The 20,348-nt window shown below is 35.9% G+C and overlaps 1 protein-coding gene across 2 annotated transcripts in view; it reads right to left on the bottom strand.

The window, feature by feature from the left end:
* Positions 1 to 1,005: 1,005 nt before the first annotated feature.
* Positions 1,006 to 20,348, bottom strand: part of BRMS1L (BRMS1 like transcriptional repressor) — a 41,521-nt gene continuing 22,178 nt past the window's right edge. For both annotated transcript variants that reach the window (XM_024118338.3, XM_024118339.3), the window contains 6 exons: positions 10,583 to 10,679; positions 9,436 to 9,519; positions 8,682 to 8,746; positions 7,571 to 7,610; positions 5,575 to 5,701; positions 1,006 to 4,197 (listed from right to left, as the gene is read on the bottom strand). In XM_024118338.3, the coding sequence (XP_023974106.1) occupies positions 4,080 to 4,197; positions 5,575 to 5,701; positions 7,571 to 7,610; positions 8,682 to 8,746; positions 9,436 to 9,519; positions 10,583 to 10,679 (531 nt within the window). In that variant the 3' untranslated portion in view covers positions 1,006 to 4,079. The remainder of the gene's footprint in view (positions 4,198 to 5,574; positions 5,702 to 7,570; positions 7,611 to 8,681; positions 8,747 to 9,435; positions 9,520 to 10,582; positions 10,680 to 20,348) is intronic.

Raw genomic sequence — 20,348 nt, 5'->3', positions numbered from 1 at the left:
TTCATCCATGAAGACAATATAAGGAACATACATTTTCCCTAACTAAGATACTAAAAATAGAGTTGCCATGATCCAGCAATCCCACTCCTGGGCATATATCCAGACAAAACTATAATTCAAAAAGAGACATGCACCCCTATGTTCATAGCAGCACTATTCACAATAGCCAAGGCATGGAAACAACCTAAATGTACATCGACAGATGAATGGATAAAGAAGATATGGTATATGTATACAATGGAATATTAACCATAAAAACGAATGAAATAATGCCATTTGCAGCAACGTGGATGGACCTAGAGATTAACATACTAAGCGAAGTAAGTCAGAGAGAGAAAGACAGATACCATATGATATCACTTATACGTGAAATCTAAAATATGACACAAATGAACATATCTACAAACCAGAAACAGACTCACAGACACAGAAAACAGACTTGTGGTTGCCAAGGGGGAAGTGGGGCTGGGGAAGCATGGGTTCAGAGTTTGGGACTAGCAGATGCAAACTATTATATATAGAATGGATAAACAACAAGGTCCTACTGTATAGTACAGGGAACTATATACAATATCCTGTGATAAACCATCATGGAAAAGAATAAGAATATATATAACAATCACTTTGCTGTATCTCAGAAATTAACATGACACTGTAAATCAACTATACTTCAATAAAATTTTTTTTTAAATAAGATTATAACAATGTGTCCGGCACAATACCAGGAAAGGGCTATCTCACAAGAGGACAGGTGACTCCTTCAAGTTTCGACAAAACCATCTTTTGATTCCAAGTTTGCTTTCCCACAGATTTTCCTAGAAGGAAAAAATATGCCAAGTAGTTGACTTGAGGAGTCTGGTCTCCTTCTCAGTGAAAATTATTAAACTGACACTCGGCTGTCACTTCAATCCACTGTGAATGGGTCAGTCTAACTCCCTCAGAGCTGTCAACTCAGGCATGTTATTAGTTTGATAGAGCTGCCATAACAAAATACCACAGACCGGGTGGCTTAAACAAAAGAAATGTATTTTCTCACAGTTCTGGAGGTTAAAAGTCCAAGACTGAGGTGTTGGCAGGTTCAGTTTCTCCTGAAGCCTCTCTCCTTGGCTTGCAGGTGGTGGACTTCTCACTGTCTTCATATGGTCTTTCCTCTGTGTTCACACATCTGCTGTCCAAATTTCTCTGTGTCCAAATTTCCTTTTATAAGGACATCAGTCAGACTGGATGAGGGCCCAACCTAACACCCATTTTAACTTAATCACCTCTTTAAATGCCCCATCTCCAAATACAGTCACATTCTGAGGTAATGGGTGTGATGGCTTCAAAATATGAATTGGAGGGGCCGGGGGGAGACACAATTCAGCCCACAACAGGGCATATGAATAAAGTTTAAGTTTCTGGGCCTATGAAGTAAGGGGCAAGACTCTGAGCCACAGTGACCAATGAGGGAAACCGCCTCAATTAATCCCACCTGACATATCAGGTACACTTCCTGTAGTTCATCCATGAAGACAATATAAGGAACATACATTTTCCCTAACCCCATTCTGAGCTTTTGTGTTCTTTGAAAAATATTTTACATTTCCTTACATTTAGCAATTAAAATCATTTATATTCCAACTTGGCAAGAGACTACATAAATCCTAACTAGTGTATTCATTCATCCTACAACCATTTTCCTTATCAATTCATTTTAGTTCAGTTTTAGTGTACTGGACTTACTGGATCCAAAAACAAAATCAGAAATAACCAACGTCCCTGTTCTTCTTTTTAAATAATTATCAAGTATTTAAGATTGTACATGGTTCTGTCAGTGGTGTTTGAGTTCTGAGTAACAATACACATATCAAAACAACTTTTACGTGAAGAAGTTTGCAATGAAAAGTACTCAGTGTCCAGTGAGAAGAAGGGACAGAATGAGGAATGTACATTAGTGTTTGCTAATAATTATTAGTGATGAATTGGATTACTGATGATTAGATTCTTTTAATGGGAAATGTCGAGAAGGGATAGACCAAACATGAAATCCTGGAAGCTGTGACAGTTAAGGTCCATATATTGATACTAAAACAGAGTCTGATCATAAACAAAGTACCAGCAGCTGCTAGATCACATTTTGCAGATTCTAGCAGTTCCCCTAAACTAGACCATTTTTGACCAAAAGTCAAATGGCAAACTGCCAACAATGAAATATATTTTATAGTATTTCAATCATAGACAAGCATACACTTACCTGAATCAGTATCAATATTATGGAATAGTTACATATGATATAAACATTGAAGTTCTGAAAGTAAATGTACTAAATCATAGTCAGTTTTTAAAATAAAGACTTTCTACTTAAAATTTCAGAACTTACACAGTACATTTTTATTAAAGTAGAACATATATGCATATATTTAAATTAAATATAACTTAGCTGCCTTAAATATCTAAATATACCCCAATAGAGGTTGAATTGTGGTTTAGGGAAGCAGAAACATTTGTTCAGCACTCCAACACTCCATATCTATTAATGTAAATTGCCTTAAATCCTTCTTAAAAGTAGACAGGTTATAAATAATAAAAGTGCACAAGTCATTCAAGACACTACGAATGACACGCAAACACATCTTTTTATTATATACTAAATTTAAAAATCCAAATATTATTAAAAATGCTTATGAAACATTGTATACATAAGTACTGTCAAATACTATCAGATTATGACATTATGTACATTTGCTAAGGTTAATTAGAAACAGAACAACGTACATAACTGCTGATAATGAATTTCAGAAGTCAAATATTTTAACATTTGGCAACTGTGAAGTAGTGATCTGCACAGGAAGATGTTTGCAGAGGTAAAATAGTGAGAAAACAAATGGAAAAATGCAGATATTCCTGCCCTAAGTGTTAATAAGTAGATCTCTTCCTCATCCTCTTAAGTCTTGATATAACAGAAATTAAAGTGCACAAGACCACCAGGAATACCTGATTTGGTTGTACCCTAATACATACTACAGCCAATTGTGCTGCCATATTGAGGGTTTCAACTCCCAGTACTGTTCCTGAGGTTTTAGAAGTTAATTTTGAATGTGACTAGGGGAAGAGAGGCCAATACTTTCTAAATTGCACCAAGTGGCCTTAAAGTGTAGAAACACCAAAGATAAAAATATTAATTTGGGAATAGATTCAAGGAGATCATCCCTGTCTATTTTGCCCTAGGAATAAAATTAGGATACGAACCTAGTTTTACCTCTGGAAAATGCTTACTAAAAATCTGTTTCAGAAGATCAGACATGTACAGCAAGCACCACAATACTGTCAGTTACTGTCCACCACTTACATACTGCATCATAAATACCAGGCATATATACCTGCCCTCTAAAGGTTCACAAGAAATACAGGTAGAAGCATGTTATTACTTGACACTAATTTTACTAATCAACATGAAGTATAATTTGTAAAAATAGGTCACCTCCATACAATCAAGGAAAAGAAGAAGAAAAGCTGCTAGTCTACAAAAGTGCTCCTTTTAGTTTTCAAACCCAATAGCTTAATTTCGGGTAAAACAAGATTGCAAAGTAAGGCCATCAGTTCTAAATAAGCTGATGATGCCATCTATACATATGTATATATGTTTAAATTTCAATTCTGATTTAACGCAAATGTACTATTACAAACCATTTATAGGAAACATTTTATCGGGCTTATTTACAAATACATGATCAGTGACAAAGACACTGAAAATCAAGAAAACTGCAGATAAATGTAGCCATTGCTAACATAGTTCACTAAAGGTAAGACAGATTTACATAAAAACCAAAGAAAAAAGTTTAGTAAGAAACCCCTACCATATATACCTATTGGTCACTGGGCCAAAAAGGCAAATAAATGTAATGATCATGATTAAACTTTTATCACTGTCTCTTTCAATAACATATCAACATGAGGTCTACTTAGAGTACCACCTACAAATACACAGTCTCTCATGATTTGATGAGAATATTAAGTTACTGAATACATTTTTTTATTCCCATGGCACATCAAACTTGGTAACACTAATAAGGTAGATTTAGATAACACTTAAATCATGATTACGAATGTTTAATTGAATATTTTCCTTTCTGTAGCTGTGAAATGTAAAGCTTAGATTTGCTTCCATCAGGCCTCTTAAACCAAACTTCATCATGGTTAATTGTTGTAATTATAGCACTAAAAAGAAAAAAAATATGAATGAATGAATTACAATATGCCTTCTCCACTCATTTTAGAGCACAAACTATAAAACCAAAATAGTTGGACTATAAGAGTAGATTCAGATATGTAATTGTCACTTACCGGAATGCTATCAGCAGGGCATGCTGTCAAAAATATCACATTCAGCAACACTTAATAGATAATCTCCTTTCTTTTCTTAATAGAGTAGGTACAACTTACTACTAGAACTATTAAAAGCACATTGTCCCTAACTCCATTCCCACCCCACCTCCAAAAGAAGAAAAAGTGGAGCTAACACCACTCCTTATGTAGTATTACACCTCCAAATCTTATCAGCCTTGGCAGTAGGAAATCTTCCAAATACCAAACTTAATTCCCAGTGCCAAGCATCTGTCAAGCATCAGATTTTTTTTAACACTACTAATCTTTACATAGAAATCTTCCTAAAAATATGTGTTTAATCCTCTTTTATGCTATTTCATCTCCTTTTTAACCACATTTATGCTAAGTAGTAGTAGTTAAATGTCTCAAAAGCAATAAGATAAAGCAAAGAATCCATAGGTATCATGTATAACCTAGTAATTAATTAGCTCAATGAGCTTCTGTGAGAAAAGTTACTATACACACTGCTCCTGAAATGAGTATTCTATACTAAACGCAAACACTTTATTTATTACTGATGCCTAGAAAAAGATAGTTTCTTACTGTAGAAGGTTACTACTCTGAGAATTAAATCCTAAACTACTAAAGGAATTAAAGCAGCGATGGGCAATAATATTTTCCAAAGGCCACACCAGATAAAACTTAGACGGCTCTATAAATAATTATATAAACTTTATTTAAGCCTAGACAGATTGAGTTTTTTAAAAGGCAATTTTCAGTTTTCAAGTTATACTTTAATTCCCACTACTCTAAGTTTTTGTTAATTTTCAATTCCTTTCCCATTCTAATTGAAGCAAATTTTTAATCTAAAATACTGTAATATACCCCAAAAAGTTAAGGATTAATAGAGCCACACTGTGGCAGCATACTGTCAAATTCATAACATTCTGGTTTAAAGGTCATAATATTAGGATCATAGCAAGTCATCTATTATAAGAATTAATAAATGGGATCTCTTACCTGGCTAAATAATTCCAACATTTCCATTTGTGTTAATGCTTGTGTCCATGAACTTAATATGTAACTCTGGTGTATAAAATTAATACTGGTGTGTAAACATGCTAATCAAATCATATGTCAAGAGAAAAAAAGAATCCATAGGGAATTAATAATGTATTATGAATGCACTATGGAAGCAGCAAATATTTACTGACAACAATGTGGTAAACTCTAATACTGAGCAGCACTGAAATGATAAAGGCTTTTTACCTTGTAGGACATTCATCTTTTTTGTCAATACATATTGTCTGTCCACGTATATACCATTCACCATCATAATACAATCTTCCCTCTTCGGATCTAGCACTGTGCAGGTGTTTTTCCAGTTTCACAGGTGCTAAAGGGATCAGTTCAAAAACTGTTATATTAATAAGACATTGTCAGAAGGAAAGTGCAGAACATTAAGTATTAACACCAACCCATGCATATATGTGAAAAAACACTAAAAATATTTCTTAGATAACAAACCTAAATCTAATAAAAACAGAGAATTTCACTTCTTACATTTTTATATAATTCACTAAGTTTTTAATATAGCTATTTAATAAAGCTAAACAATATATAATAAATCAATTAACTAGACAAGCATAAGAAGGAGAAGCAGATATATTATCAATTACTAGTGCCAACTTTAAGTGAGATTTAAAATCTGAATTGTCATATTTCTACTGAAAATTATATTTTTCATATTTTCTCCCCTGCAGCTGACACTTCCAAAAAAGCAAAGTTTAATATATATTCCAAGAGTTCCCCAGGACTTTGATTCTAAAAAGGAAATGTCCTCAAGTAGAACTTCCATTTTGAAATCCTAGAAATGGTTTGATTCACCAGACAAACTCATGAAGAGAAAAAAAATGTTCTTTATAGAAACACACTGTCAAAAGCATACCATGAAATACACACCTCTGCATCATTCAAATGTCACCACCTCAGAAAGGTCTTCCCCAACCACTCTAACCACTCCTCAGTTAATCTTCATCACAGCTTTATATTTCCTTCATAGCAATTATTACAATTTGTCAGTATCTGTTAGTTATCTATTTACATATACATTATTATTCTGCTTCCCCCCAGGGAAGTTCTAGGAGGTCCATCTGTTGCACCATTGTATTCCCAGAACCTCAAATAGTGCCTCCTATATAGAAGGTGTTCAGTAAGTATTCACTCATTCATTTGTTCAACAAATGTTTTCTGAGCACTGTATCTAAAAGAGAGATGTTTCTGACCTTTGTGGAGCTTACGATTCTCTCAGGAGACAGGTAAACATGTAAACAATCAATAAAAAATTACAAATTGTGTTAAGTGCCATGAAGAAAACAAATAGTACACATGCTAAAGATAACATAACAGGGGTCGGCGAGGAGACCCACTCAACAGCGTAGTGAGACTCTTAAAGGAATCCATGACTCAAAAATGTTCACAATATAGGTAGTTACCCTTCCACCTAATTCCCAAGGGAAGCAGTTTAGTACAATATTGCTAACAATTTCCTGACATCATATAACATTTAAAAGAATCCTTGGGTTAAATATAAAATAGAAATTGATCTCTTATAGATTATCTGTTGGGCTATGACTCTTCATATTTAAAACATGTTTTATTTAAAATTCTAGCTTCATTGTTCTTAGGATTAGGAAACCTCATATATAGTGAAAGTAGGCAGAAACAGAGGAAGTTATCCTAGACAATAATGCCCATCACTACTTTGGCAGTGATTTCAGACTTTCCAAAAAATTGTGAAAGTATAATTTGATATCAATTTTACTAAGGCATATCAGAATGTGTAAATCTTAGTGGTGTGTAAATTTTCTTGATGAATCCCACCGCCAGCACTCTAATCTCTCCCCTAGAAAACACAGGCACAAAAGAAATTTTGCCCACAATTCCAGAGGATTCACAGGCTCCCTGAAGGCCATCCACGGACTCCTAAAACCTCCCCTATAGAATTACCGAACCCATAGAAAACACTAATTACATACTTTTAAAATTACTGATCCATTATTAGCAATTGAAATGTAGTTGAAACACTAAAAGAAGAAATACATTCCATTCAGAAATCTTGAAACTTTTACATGAGGCAAAGACTCCAGAAGAATTCCTCATAATTCTGGGGATAGTGTTCACTGATGAAATGAAACCAGTGATAGGGGACTGACTTAAAAAGTCTCCATAGCGAAGATTTCTGAACTCAGACTAAATGACTTACGTTCTGTTTTCACTCTGTGTGGACCCAGTGTAGCCATTGCCTTAATTTAAAAAAAAAAAAGAAGAAGAAAGATGTCTGAGTTCATAGGCAAAGTATATTTTAGTTTCTATTTAATATATACAACATTACTGATAAGCTCAATAACAAACACAGTGAAATACAATCTTTAGTTGCTTCAATAAATTGGTAATGTCTAAGACCATAGGAATATATAAAAAGAATAACAATTTCTTCTAGAGGTGTTATCAATATCCGAAATAATCTCAAATTCTCAACTAAGAAGCTTCTGAAAATAGAAAAATTTAATAAGAAAACGACTCCACTTTCAAACAAGCACAGAAAATCCTATAATGCTTGAATGTTTAAAGACAGGATGCAAGACATATAATAAGGGTTCAAATATTCACTTTCGTTTATTCAACAAATATTTATTGAGTGTATTCCATGAGCCATTATCAGGCTAAGAACTAGGCACAGAATGGGAATTCATTATTATTTTGGGGTAACCTAAATAAACGCTTTTCTGCACTTTTGCATAAATTATTAATTACATTATCACAGGAAAATACAGTCAAACAGCTGACATGCATCTCTTAAAATACTCTTGCAGGGACTTCCCTGGTGGCTCAGTGGTTAAGAATCCTCCTGCCAATGCAGGGGACACAGGTTTGAGCCCTGGTCCGGGAAGATCCCACATGCCGTGGAGCAACTAAGCCCGTGCACCACAACTACTGAGCCCGCATGCCACAACCACTGAAGCCCGTGTGCCTAGAGCCCATGATCCGCAACAAGAGAAGCCACTGCAGTGAGAAGCTCGTGCACCGCAACAAAGAGTAGCCCCCTGCTCGCCATAACTAGGGAAAAGCCCACGCGCAGCAACGAGCACCTAACGCAGCCAAAAATAAATATAAACAAACAAACAAATAAATAAATTTATTTTAAAAACTCTTTCAATCCACTATTATCTGTATTAGTATTAACTGTCTTAGAGAGACTGTTACAAAGTAAAGCATATTTACAATAATATTTTGATGTATTAGTGAAAAATCATAGAACTTTAAAAAGCAGACTACAAAAAATATACTTGCATTCCATTGCTCTTTAATCATACCTTCCTTATTGTTGTCCAGTCTTCAAGAATATCAAGATCTTGTAGCATATAAACTATATACGGACGTTGAAAAGTCAAGGTCAATTTAGCTGTAAGAATTTCACATTTTGAATTATACTTCCAAACTTCTGTTTTTCAGAGAATGGAACAATGACTTCTAGACAAAAACCTTCAGCATGCTGAATTCTTATTTCAAATTATTCTTCAAAGAACTTAGTACCAGGATAAATATGTTCCAGTACTTCAGATGTTATAACCATATTCCCTTAGTCCTATGGTATCACTGATAGCAAGATACACCACCAACCTAATCACTGGTTTGAGGTGAGGGGAAAAAGGCAGGAGCGAGAGGAGAGTACCAAAGGGAATGCCAAGATTGAATGCACATATTAATTTAATTTAAAGACACTCCACTTTCAGAGACATTAAAAATGTTAAAAAGTACACATGAGAATTAAGCAATCATGCTACATACTAAACAGCTGCTTCATATCAAAGCCCTTGTGATCTACAAAGCCACATTAATTTTCAAAGTTGGGATCGTGACTAAATTTCTACTCCTCCCTTACTCCTCTTAATCTAAACTATACCCTTCTGCCTTCAATCGGTTTTATAAATCATCTTTTGCTTATTACAGGATCATGCAAATAAAGACAATGTATACTAACAAAAGTTACAAAAATATGCACAATGCAAAAATGTACATTAAAACAAAACAAAACAAAAAAAACCCAGAAAATTTGAAAAAGGATATCTGAAACCACAACTGGCTTCTTTTTGTCAGGACTGAAAGGGTCCTTCCTCTTTTTTCTTGACTGAAGCTCATCGTTCCACAGCTCTGGCAAGTAAATAAAAATTAAGTATTAGCTGATTTCTAGAGATCAAAGGAGGAAAAAAAGACTATATAATTTCACAGTAGCAAAATTTCATTGGTGTCTATGTTTATATACTGTATATGTGTGTATACTATACATATATATGACTATATATAATTTCATGAGCAGTTATATATTTTGAATTTTCCTCTGCTTTTATTAGAGCAAAATTCAACTTGGCACTTAGTGACTAATAACTGATAAACATATGTCAGGCACTTTGTTAAATATACATCGCATGAATGGTCTCGACTAATCCTCAAAGCTACCTCTGAGGCAGACAGTCTCATTACTTCAATTATAGGAGGAGACTGATTTAGAAAAGCTAAAGTAACTGTCACCCATGGTCACCCAACTACAAGTAATGCAGCAGTGGCATTAGAGCTCAGCTTGTCCATTCTGCCTACTCCATACCAGAGGAACAGAATTTATAACAAGTAAAATAATACATATGCAAGTACGATAGGATAACCCAGTAAATCTTCCATCCAGTGTAGAAAGCCTTTCCACAGTACCTCTGAAAAAGCCATTTCACTTTGGACTGATCTAATTAGTAGTAAGTATTTCCTTTTCCTGAGACAAAAATCTGCCTCCCTGGAAAGTCCATCCATTTGTCCTAGTTTGTGTGGGACCAAAGAGAAAAGGGTTTTATTCCTTCTTCCACATGACAATCTTTCAAGGCTTAGAGGAAAGAACATGTACTATAGCTGTCTTCCAATACTATTCTTAGGTTATAATAATATTCTTACTATTCTTGTAGTATACTATCTTATGCCTATAGTTCCTGTCTCACTTCTATTTTGTTCCCTTTCATGTGCTCCATTTTCTACGTCTTTCTGAAGTATGAGTCCAAATCAAAGCAACGATCACAATCATATCAAATTCTTTAGCAGTCTTGCCCCTTCCCCTCTCATTAGGACACATCATTTACATAACATATGTATAGGAGACTACATACAGCAAGACATCTCAGTAAACCAAAGGTTTACTGTCACTTAAACATGACAGTCACAGCATTCCCCTCACCTGAGGTAATATCAATGCTGTGCCTGTCCTCTTCAAGCCTTCTTATCTTCTCCTCTAGTTCACTCTGCACTGTATCATATAACAAAAGCTTTTCACTCTGGAAAAAAAAAAAAAAAAAAAAAAAAAAAAGCATATCACACATAAGTAGAAAGAACAAATCGGTCTATCTTAACTAAGAGTACCAAATAACTCACTCTTAAAGTATTTTAACATATGGCGCTTTTGTTTAATTTCAACTTAAAATTTTTAATGATAAAATGTCAAATATATGAATAAACTAACACTAGAAAATATAGAATCTAAATATAGGGAGAACTATATACAATTAAATTGTTTAAGAACATCTAAATTTATATGTGATAAATAAAGAGGCAAATATTTACTTTATAAAAAAACTCATAGTAAGCTCCCATGGCCCCTTTTAAATATAAGCAGGTCCCATCTGTACCACAATGGAGACCTTGTCCTATAAAGTATATCATTATAAAATGGATCACTTTTTCTCATCAGAACAATTCCTCGTTAATATCGCAGAATCACATTAAAATAGACTAATATATCACCAAGAGAAAAATTCAAATCTAAATTTTATAATTATTTTAAACAATTCAATTATAGTCAAAATCCTAAAATTACAGATTAATTATATCCAAATCTTTCAACAAAACTACAGAAAGATTGAGTCACTTGCTAAGAGACAAGACTGTTTACTAGTAAATCAGACTAGAATCCAGGTCTACTAGTTCTAGCCCACTGTATCCCTTATTTTAAAAGCCATAGAATGCACATCAGTATAATATATAGATTTATTATATAAAAAGCTATGACAGATTCCCACCCACCCACCACACACTTATCTCTAGTAAGGATATTAACCTATTGGGCCAGACATAGCTAGATATGACTGTCTCATAGAGGCCACTGGAATGCAGTTAGTTATGATTTCTTGTGAATGGCATAAGCCATGCCCATTTTCAGCATTCCCAGTGTCAGTTATGAAGTCCTCTCTTTAGGGTTTGAAATTTAGAGTCTACACATGCTTGAAGGTTCTCCTGAGTGGTAGAGAAAAGATGGCTGTTGTCAGATTGAAGCAATCCAGGAGCTAGAGAGAAAGCAAAGCTGAAGAAGACTAAAACTAGATCTCATATGAAAAATTACCTCATTACATGCTACTCTCTATGCTTACTCCCTTTTACTTACCCCTCTGCCTTTGGTAAAGTCTTACAGATATTCTAGCCTTATCTACATTGTATTACAAGAATTGGGAAATGTTATGTAGCAGAGAAAAAGGGAGAGCAGGCTGTGGCCACAGTCAAGATCGTGTGACAGCTATAAATAGAGCCGGTTCTCCAACCAAAGATGACTCTGAATGCTAAGCAGAAGTGATAAAGCTTTTGCTTTTAAGAATATTTCAATTAAAAACAAACTTTTAGGGCTTCCCTGGTGGCACAGTGGTTGAGAGTCCACCTGCCGATGCAAGGGATACGGGTTCGTGCCCGGGTCCGGGAAGGTCCCACATGCTGCGGAGCGGCTGGGCCCGTGAGACATGGCCGCTGAGCCTGTGTGTCCGGAGCCTGTGCTCCACAACGGGAGAGACCACAACAGTGAGAGGCCCACGTACCGCAAAAAAAAAAACAAAGAACAAAAAACCACTTTTAAGTAAAAATAAAAATTAACATTAAAAAAACGAATATGGAAGTTTAACTGCTGCATTCTCTTTGCTTTCCATTGATAAATTTGCCCTAAGCCAAGCAGAAATTCTAAAATAAATCTACCAATCATTCTTTATAATTTTTTTAAAAAGCCACAATGGGACTAAAATGTTTGAAGCTTTGAAGGCATCTCTAAAAATATAATAGGTATATTTTAAAGTATACAAATAGAAGTGCCTTGAATCTATCCTCACTGTTATTTCTTTGATCTTCTCTCCCTTATTCCCAACCCCTCAACAACTTTCCCTGAGAAAGAAAGTCATAATGAAGCAGCTAAAAGACACCTAGAGGGCTTCCCTGGTGGCGCAGTGGTTGAGAGTCCGCCTGCCGATGCAGGGAACAAGGGTTCGTGCCCCAGTCCGGGAAGATCCCACATGCCGCGGAGAGGCTAGGCCCATGAGCCATGGCCGCTGAGCTTGCACGTCCGGAGCCTGTGCTCCGCAACGGGAGAGGCCACAACAGCGAGAGGCCTGCGTACCGCAAAAAAAAAAAAAAAAAAAAAAAGAGGCATCCAAACTCCCTTGCTTTGGTGCCTGTAGAGGCTTCTATAGTCAATAGGTAACTTAGATTTTTTAAGGTATTACTAATTATACTTACATGTTTGGCTTCAAAATCCCACAACCCTCCAATCTCCACACCTATACTTAGTGAACCTGCTCACTGAGTCCTTTTGCAGGCTGACACCTATGCTCCTTCTCATCAGGGCAATGCCAGGGAGCCCCAGGAAAGTGGCTCCAAGTGTTTGTACTCGTCTCCCCCTGGCCTGGGTTCAGAACCAACTCCCTTTCGGCAGTTCCCTGACTTAGGCACCTCACAGTTCCCAACCTGGAATGGAGTCCTCGGAGATTTTCAACAACTAGCATTACCAGAGAGCAAACCATATTATAAAGCTACAATCATTTTTTTAAAAAGTGGGATGCCCTGGAATAAAAAGATAAGCAGAACAGAATTTAAAAGCCAAGATATAGATCCATTGGTTATGGGAAATTTTATGAAAAAGGTGACTTTTCAAATCATTTGGAAACCTGATGACAATAAATGACAACAGAAAAATAAGTTTAACTATATAGAGAAAAACTCAGTTTCTTTGCCTCATGTTATACAAAGAAATTAGTGGACTAAAGAGTTAAATTTACAAAATGAAATCCAAAAGAACTAAAGGAAAGGGACTTCCCTGGTAGTCCAAGGGTAAAGAATCCATCTTCTAATGCAGGGGACACGGGTTCAATCCCTGGTCAGGGAACTAAGATCCCACATGCCATGGGGCAACTAAGCCCACAGGCCACAACGACTGAGCTCCCGTGCCTCAACGAGAGCCCACGTGCCACAAACTACAGAACCCATGCACTCTGGAACCCGCGCACCATAACTAGAGAGAGAAGACCCACCCGCCGCAACAAGAGAGAAGCCCATACACTGCAACGAAGAGCCCGTGCAGCACGACAAAAAGATCCTGCATGCCTCAATGAAGATCCCGTGTGCCACAACTAAGACCTGATGCAGCCAAAAAATAAAGAAAGAAAAAAAATCAACTTAAAAAGAACTAAAGGAAAGATGGTGACTGTTTATTTGATATTGGGGTGAAAGAAGTCTTTCAAAGCACAAAAATTAGAAGGACAAGTTATTTTTTTAAAACTATGCACACAGAAATTAAAAACACATTAAAAAGCAAACAAAAGTAAGAGGAAGGCAATAAAAAAATATTTACAACATGACAAAGGCCTAATAACCATAAGATGGAATTAAACAAGCATGGATAAATCAGTAAGAAAAATCTAAATACTATCCATACTCACTACCAAAATCGGCCAAAAAGAGAGACAGAAAACACAACTGCAAATTAAAATGTGCATTATGTGATATTATTTTTCACTTGGCAAAGTTGTTTCATTCTTTTCAAGTATAATAAACAATGCCAACTGATACTGAGAATATAAACCAACTCAACAATTTGGAAAGTAACTTAGAAACAAGTATTGAGGACTTTACTGATTGTATCCTTTGATCTAGTAATTACACTGAAGATTCCATCCTAAGGAAATAACAACCTCGACCAGTGCTGCATGGAAAAGGATGCTCACAACAGCAATACTTGTAATGCCTAAAACTAGGAACAAAGTAAAATCCAATAATAGAGTATTGGCTACATAAGTTATTGTACATCCATACTACTACTCTGCAGACACCAAAAATTCAGAATTCAAAAAGTAGGGAGAAACTGCTAGAGTAAGATTACAAATGAACCCAGATGATAAACTCTCTCTTCCCTAAGACATAATGAAATAAACAAAAATATGTACAAAATAAATCAACAAACCACACTTGTAGTTATCAAACAAAGGAAGGGGCACAATGTCATGTCATCATCTCTGAACGTGGTGACTAAACTGAGACAGAACCCCAAGACCTGCATTATGTACACTACACACATGCGTGCACTTCATAAAGAAAGAATATGAGAGAAGGGGGAATATTCTGAAAAGTCTGAGTTATACTTCCAAATCTAGAAAGAAATGAAGGAGGGTCTGGATGGGGGAAAATACATGAAAAGCCCTAGAGAGAGAAAGCCCTCTTCATCATTGTAGGCTCACCAGTGAGAAGAAAACTTCCACAGCTCAGCAGCTGACAAGCTCTGCACACAGGCAGATTGTATTGACTCACTCTTAAACATGAATGATGGCCAAAGGTGACTAGTTATTTGTGAAAAGCATTGAAATGAAAGACATAGAGACAAACAAACAAAAAAGAAGTATAAAGAAACAGACACAAGTCAAGACACAGAAAAAAATTTCAAAGCAACTACATTTAATACCCATAAAGGAAAGCGATTACACCCATAAGGAAAGAACAGGAGTTAGAAAAAATATTAAAAAATGAGTAATCAGAGAGCATAAGTGCTCTTGGAAATTAAATACATAATAGAAATAAAATATTTAGTAAAAGGAGTGGATGAGAAAGTTGAATATGCTCTTAAAACGAATAAAATAAGAATGAAGGGAGGGAGGGGTAGGAACTTCCCCAGTGGCGCAATGGTTAGGAATCCGCCTGCCAATGCAGGGGACATGCATCTTCCTGGTCTGGGAAGATCCCACATGCCATGGAGCAACTAAGCCCATGTGTCACAACGACTGAGCTCACGTGCCACAACTACTGAAGCCCGCGCACCTAGAGTCCGTGCTCCGCAACAAGATAAGCCACCGCAATGAGCAGCCCACGTGCTGCAACGAAGAGTAGCCCCCACTCGCCGCAACTAGAGAAAGCCCGCACACAGCAACGAAGATCCAATGCAGCCAAAAATAAATAAATTTTTTTAAAAAATGAAGCGAGGGAGGGGTGGAGGGAGGGAGGTACAATAAAAATATGCAGCTAGAGAAACCCGCACACAGCAACGAAGATCCAATGCAGCCAAAAATAAATAAATTTTTTTAAAAAATGAAGCGAGGGAGGGGTGGAGGGAGGGAGGTACAATAAAAATATATAAGATCTATATAATATGTAATAATTATATGAAATATAAGTAAATTCAAAGATCAATCTTGGAGGTCCAGCAGCCAACCAATAAGAGTTTCAAAAAGAGAAAACAGAAAATAATAGAGAAAAACAATATAAGAAACTTCCCAGAACTAAAGATATGAGTTTCCTGATTTAAAGGTTCCTTTGAGTATTCATAATGAATGAAAAGAGACACACACCAAGGCACATCATCTTGCTGTTCCACAGCACCAAGGATAAAGAACAATAGGTATTCAGGAAGAAAACAGGTCACGTACAAAGGATCAGGAATCAAAATGATAAGCGTCTTCTCATAAGCAATACTGGGAGCTAGAAGACAATGGAAAAATGCCTTCAAAATTCTGAGGAAACATGATTACTTACCATCTAGAATTCCATACTCTGAATTGTGAGTTAAGATGTTTTGGGACATGAAAGATGTAGGGGTTTTAAAACATGTCCAATAAATGTTTGACATGCCTCCCTTCAAAAGGTAGAGTCTAATTCCTCTCCCCTTGAATGTGGGTAGGACTTAGTGACTCATCTCTAATGAACAGAATGTGGCAGAAATCTAAGTTATTAAAAACCCTGTCACTTCTGTCTTGCTCTCGTGACCCATTCAGTCTGGGAGAAGCCAGTCACCAGGTCATGGGGGCCCTCAGTCAGCCTGTGGAGAGGCCCATGGGACTAAGGCTTCCAACCAACAACCAGCAACAGCTTGCCAGCCTTGGAAGTCAGTCACTTGGGAAGCAGATCCTACAGCCCCCCCTCAAGCCTTCAGACAACTGCTTCCCTGGCTGACCTCTTCACTGCAACTTCATGTGATTCCCTGAGTCAGAACCACCCAACTAAGTTGCTCCCAAATTCCTGACAATAGAGACTGCAAAATAATAAATGTTGATTATTGTTTTAAGCGACTAAATTTTGGAGTAATTTATTACAAAGCAATAGATAACCAATACAAGAGGTCTCAAACAACTAACTTCTGTACACTTTTTCCCAAGAAACTACTCTATGAAACTGAAAAAAGAAAACAAGATCTAGCAGGAAAGATGTAAAGGGAATTTCCAGGGTGATGGTGAAGAGATACCCCTGAAGATAGAGATGCAGCTGGCCTAGAAAGCATCTGAAGGATGTAGCAGGAAGGAACAGGTGAACAAGGGGTCCAGTGGTGGAGAAGTTGCTCCCAGGAGGGAGGACTCCAGAAGGAAATGGGTCTCATGGATTACCTGATACATTTGATCACACGGAAAATGGTATTGGGGGTTTTCATAAATCTGCTGGAGTCTCTGGGAAGAATTGGTATATAAGAGAAAACTAACAAACAATAAATGAGGCAATTAATCCCAAGGTTAAAAAAAGAGTTGTACAAAAAGGGAAGTTTAAGCAAAGTATAACTCTTGGATCAGTAAACAATATTTATAGGTACAATAAGAACAAAAATTGTGACACAACAATATTAGAAGAATGAGATGAGGGGAACTATTATGGAATCCTCAGCTTTCATAATAGGAAACCAAAAGGTAATATCTAAAACTGATATTATTTAGAAATGTGAGGGTAAACTCCAGAAGCAGTAGATAAAAGATTTTGGTAGACAATTGCTGCTGGGATGTAAAATATGGAGATGGGAGAGGGACTGCTGTTTTTCATTACAAGCCTGTGCCTTCAGAAATATGTACACACAGTACCCAGTAAAAACTGATTTTTAAAAGGGTATTTAGGGAGGGGGAATTGGATGAAGACAATCAAAAGGTACAAACTTCCAGTTATAAGATAAACAAGAACTAGGGATGTGATGTACAACATGATTAATATAATGAACACTGCTGTATGTTATATATGAAAGCTGTTAAGAGAGCAAATCCTAAGAGTTCTCATCTCGAGGAAAAATATTTTTTCTCTTTCTTTAATTTTGTATCTATACGAGATGATGAATGTCCATTAAACTTATTATGATGATCATTTCACGATATATGTAAATTAAATCATTATGCTGTACACTTTAAACATACACAGTGCTATATGTCAATTATATCTCAATAAAACTAGAAGAAAAATTTTTAATTTTTCAAAATAAAAAATAAAACACAAAATGACCCCCCCAAAAAAAGTATTTAGAGCCATAAGGAAATGCTCATGAAATGCTGCTTATAAAAAAGTTAGGATACAAAATAGTATACATAGAGTCATATCAGCTATGTGAAAAACAATTATACAAACACACATACTTATTAACAGTAATTACTTATGCTTGGTAGATTATGGTTGCTTTTATTTTCTTCTTTAGACTTATTTCTCAAGTTTTCTCAATAGACAGTTATTAATGTTACAAACAGAAAACAAAAAATAATTAAATGAATAGACAACCAAAAAATCAGAGCTCTGAAGAGCTCTCACCAATCTTCTCAAGAACTGGAATCCTAACCCTGAACCCTAAGGGCCTGGCTGAGACCTTGCTACCACCGGCTGGCTGTCGCATCTGAAAACTCATTTGCAGCTCTGTGGGGAGGCTTAAATGAGATAACCTAAGTAAAGCATCTCCACCCATCTTAGTCCCTGGCACATTGTAGTATTCTATAAATATGATTTTCTCCCTTAATTTGACACAAACCATTTGCTGCCTGATTGTCTCTGTGGTTTTTGGCACACTCTCTATGTGCATACCTATGCGAACCTGTCTAGTCTCTGGTCCCGGCCCCTCCTTTCTATCTGCTGCTATTCAAACTTTTATTCTGACAACTGTCCGTGTGTCTTCCTTCTTCCCACTTCCCTTGCCTCTCAGGTTATTTCTATATGAGACAAACGTAGAACTAAGGAACAAGCAGATACAAAGCCCTGAACAACAAGTTCAGATTTAATGGTAAACTGCATGAATGACTAGAAAGATCAAAGGATTTCAATCCTGGTCTGCTGCTTATTAATTGTGTGACCCCCCCAAGCAAACTATTTAACCTCTCTGAGCCTTAGTTAACCCATTCATAAAAATCAAGATAATTCCTATGCTATAAAGTTGTTGTAAGTATTAAAATGAGAGATGGAATGTAAAACACATAACACTCTAAATGTAAGTTCCCCATTCACCCTTTATTGCCTAACTAAAATGCCCTTGAACTACTACTAGTGAGTATTTTCAGATTAATTATATAATTAAACAGAGTAATTATAATATTAATTATATATTAAACATACAAAACAGCAAGCCATAACTAAACCACAAGAAATTTAGGTAAATATTTAGCATCTCTATGGAGGAGGGAAGACTTTCAAAGCTGAAAAATGATGGAAGAGAAAGAATATCAATATAATTGTCTAAGTAAAAAACATTACTTGAAGATATCTTATTGACTTTTATTTATGGCAATATAGTAGACTAGATATCCACAAAAAAACAAAACAAAATAAAACTCCCACCATACCTAGACAGACATTCTAGATAAAATACCACAAAACTCTTTTTTAAAGGTATAGCTAATCCCTTAAGAAAATAAGAGATTACCCCCAAGGACCACGTATAAACAAGGAGCTAGAAACCAGCATGCTAACCTGAAATTAAAGCTGGGGTTTTCCAACATATAGCAGAGGGAGGAACACACCCAAAGTCATTCTACGAGGCCACCAGCACCCTGATACCAAAACTAGACAAAGATGTCACAAAGAAAGAAAACTACAAGCCAACAGCACTGATGAACATAGATGCAAAAATCCTCAACAAAATACTAGCAAACAGAATTCAACGGCAAATTAAAAGGATCATACACCATGATCAAGTGGGGTTTATCCCAGGAATGCAAGGATTCTTCAATATATGCAAATCAATCAATCAATGTGATACACGATATTAAAAAATTGAAGGAGAAAAACCATATGATCATCTCAACAGATGCAGAGAAAGCTTTCAACAAAATTCAACACACATTTTAGATAAAAACCCTGCAGAGAGTAGGCATAGAGGGAACTTTCCTCAACATAATAAAGGCTATATATGACAAACCCACAGTCAATATTGTCCTCAATGGTGAAAAACTGAAACCATTTCCACTAAGATCAGGAAGAAGACAAGGTTGCCCACTCTCACCACTATTATTCAACATAGTTTTGGAAATCCTAGCCACAGCAATCAGAGAAGAAAAAGAAATAAAAGGAATCCAAATTGGAAAAAAAGAAGTAAAGCTGTCACTGTTTGCAGATGACATGATACTATACATAGAGAATCCTAAGATGCTACCAGAAAACTACTAGAGCTAATCAATGAATTTGGTAAAGTAGCATGACACAAAATTAATGCACAGAAACATATGGCATTCCTCTACACTAATGATGAAAAAATCTGAGAGTGAAATTAAGAAAACACTCCCATTTACCATTGCAACAAAAAGAATAAAATACCTAGGAATAAACCTACCTAAGGAGACAAAAGACCAGTATGCAGAAAATTATAAGACACTGATGAAAGAAATTAAAGATGATACAAATAGATGGAGAGATATACCATGTTCTTGGATCGGAAGAATCAACATTGTGAAAATGACTATACTACCCAAAGCAATCTACAGAGTCAA

This window comes from Physeter macrocephalus, chromosome 11 (assembly GCF_002837175.3).
Source record: "Physeter macrocephalus isolate SW-GA chromosome 11, ASM283717v5, whole genome shotgun sequence".
Taxonomy (NCBI): Eukaryota; Metazoa; Chordata; class Mammalia; order Artiodactyla; family Physeteridae; genus Physeter; species Physeter macrocephalus.
This window is presented reverse-complemented; position numbering and strand designations above follow the sequence as displayed.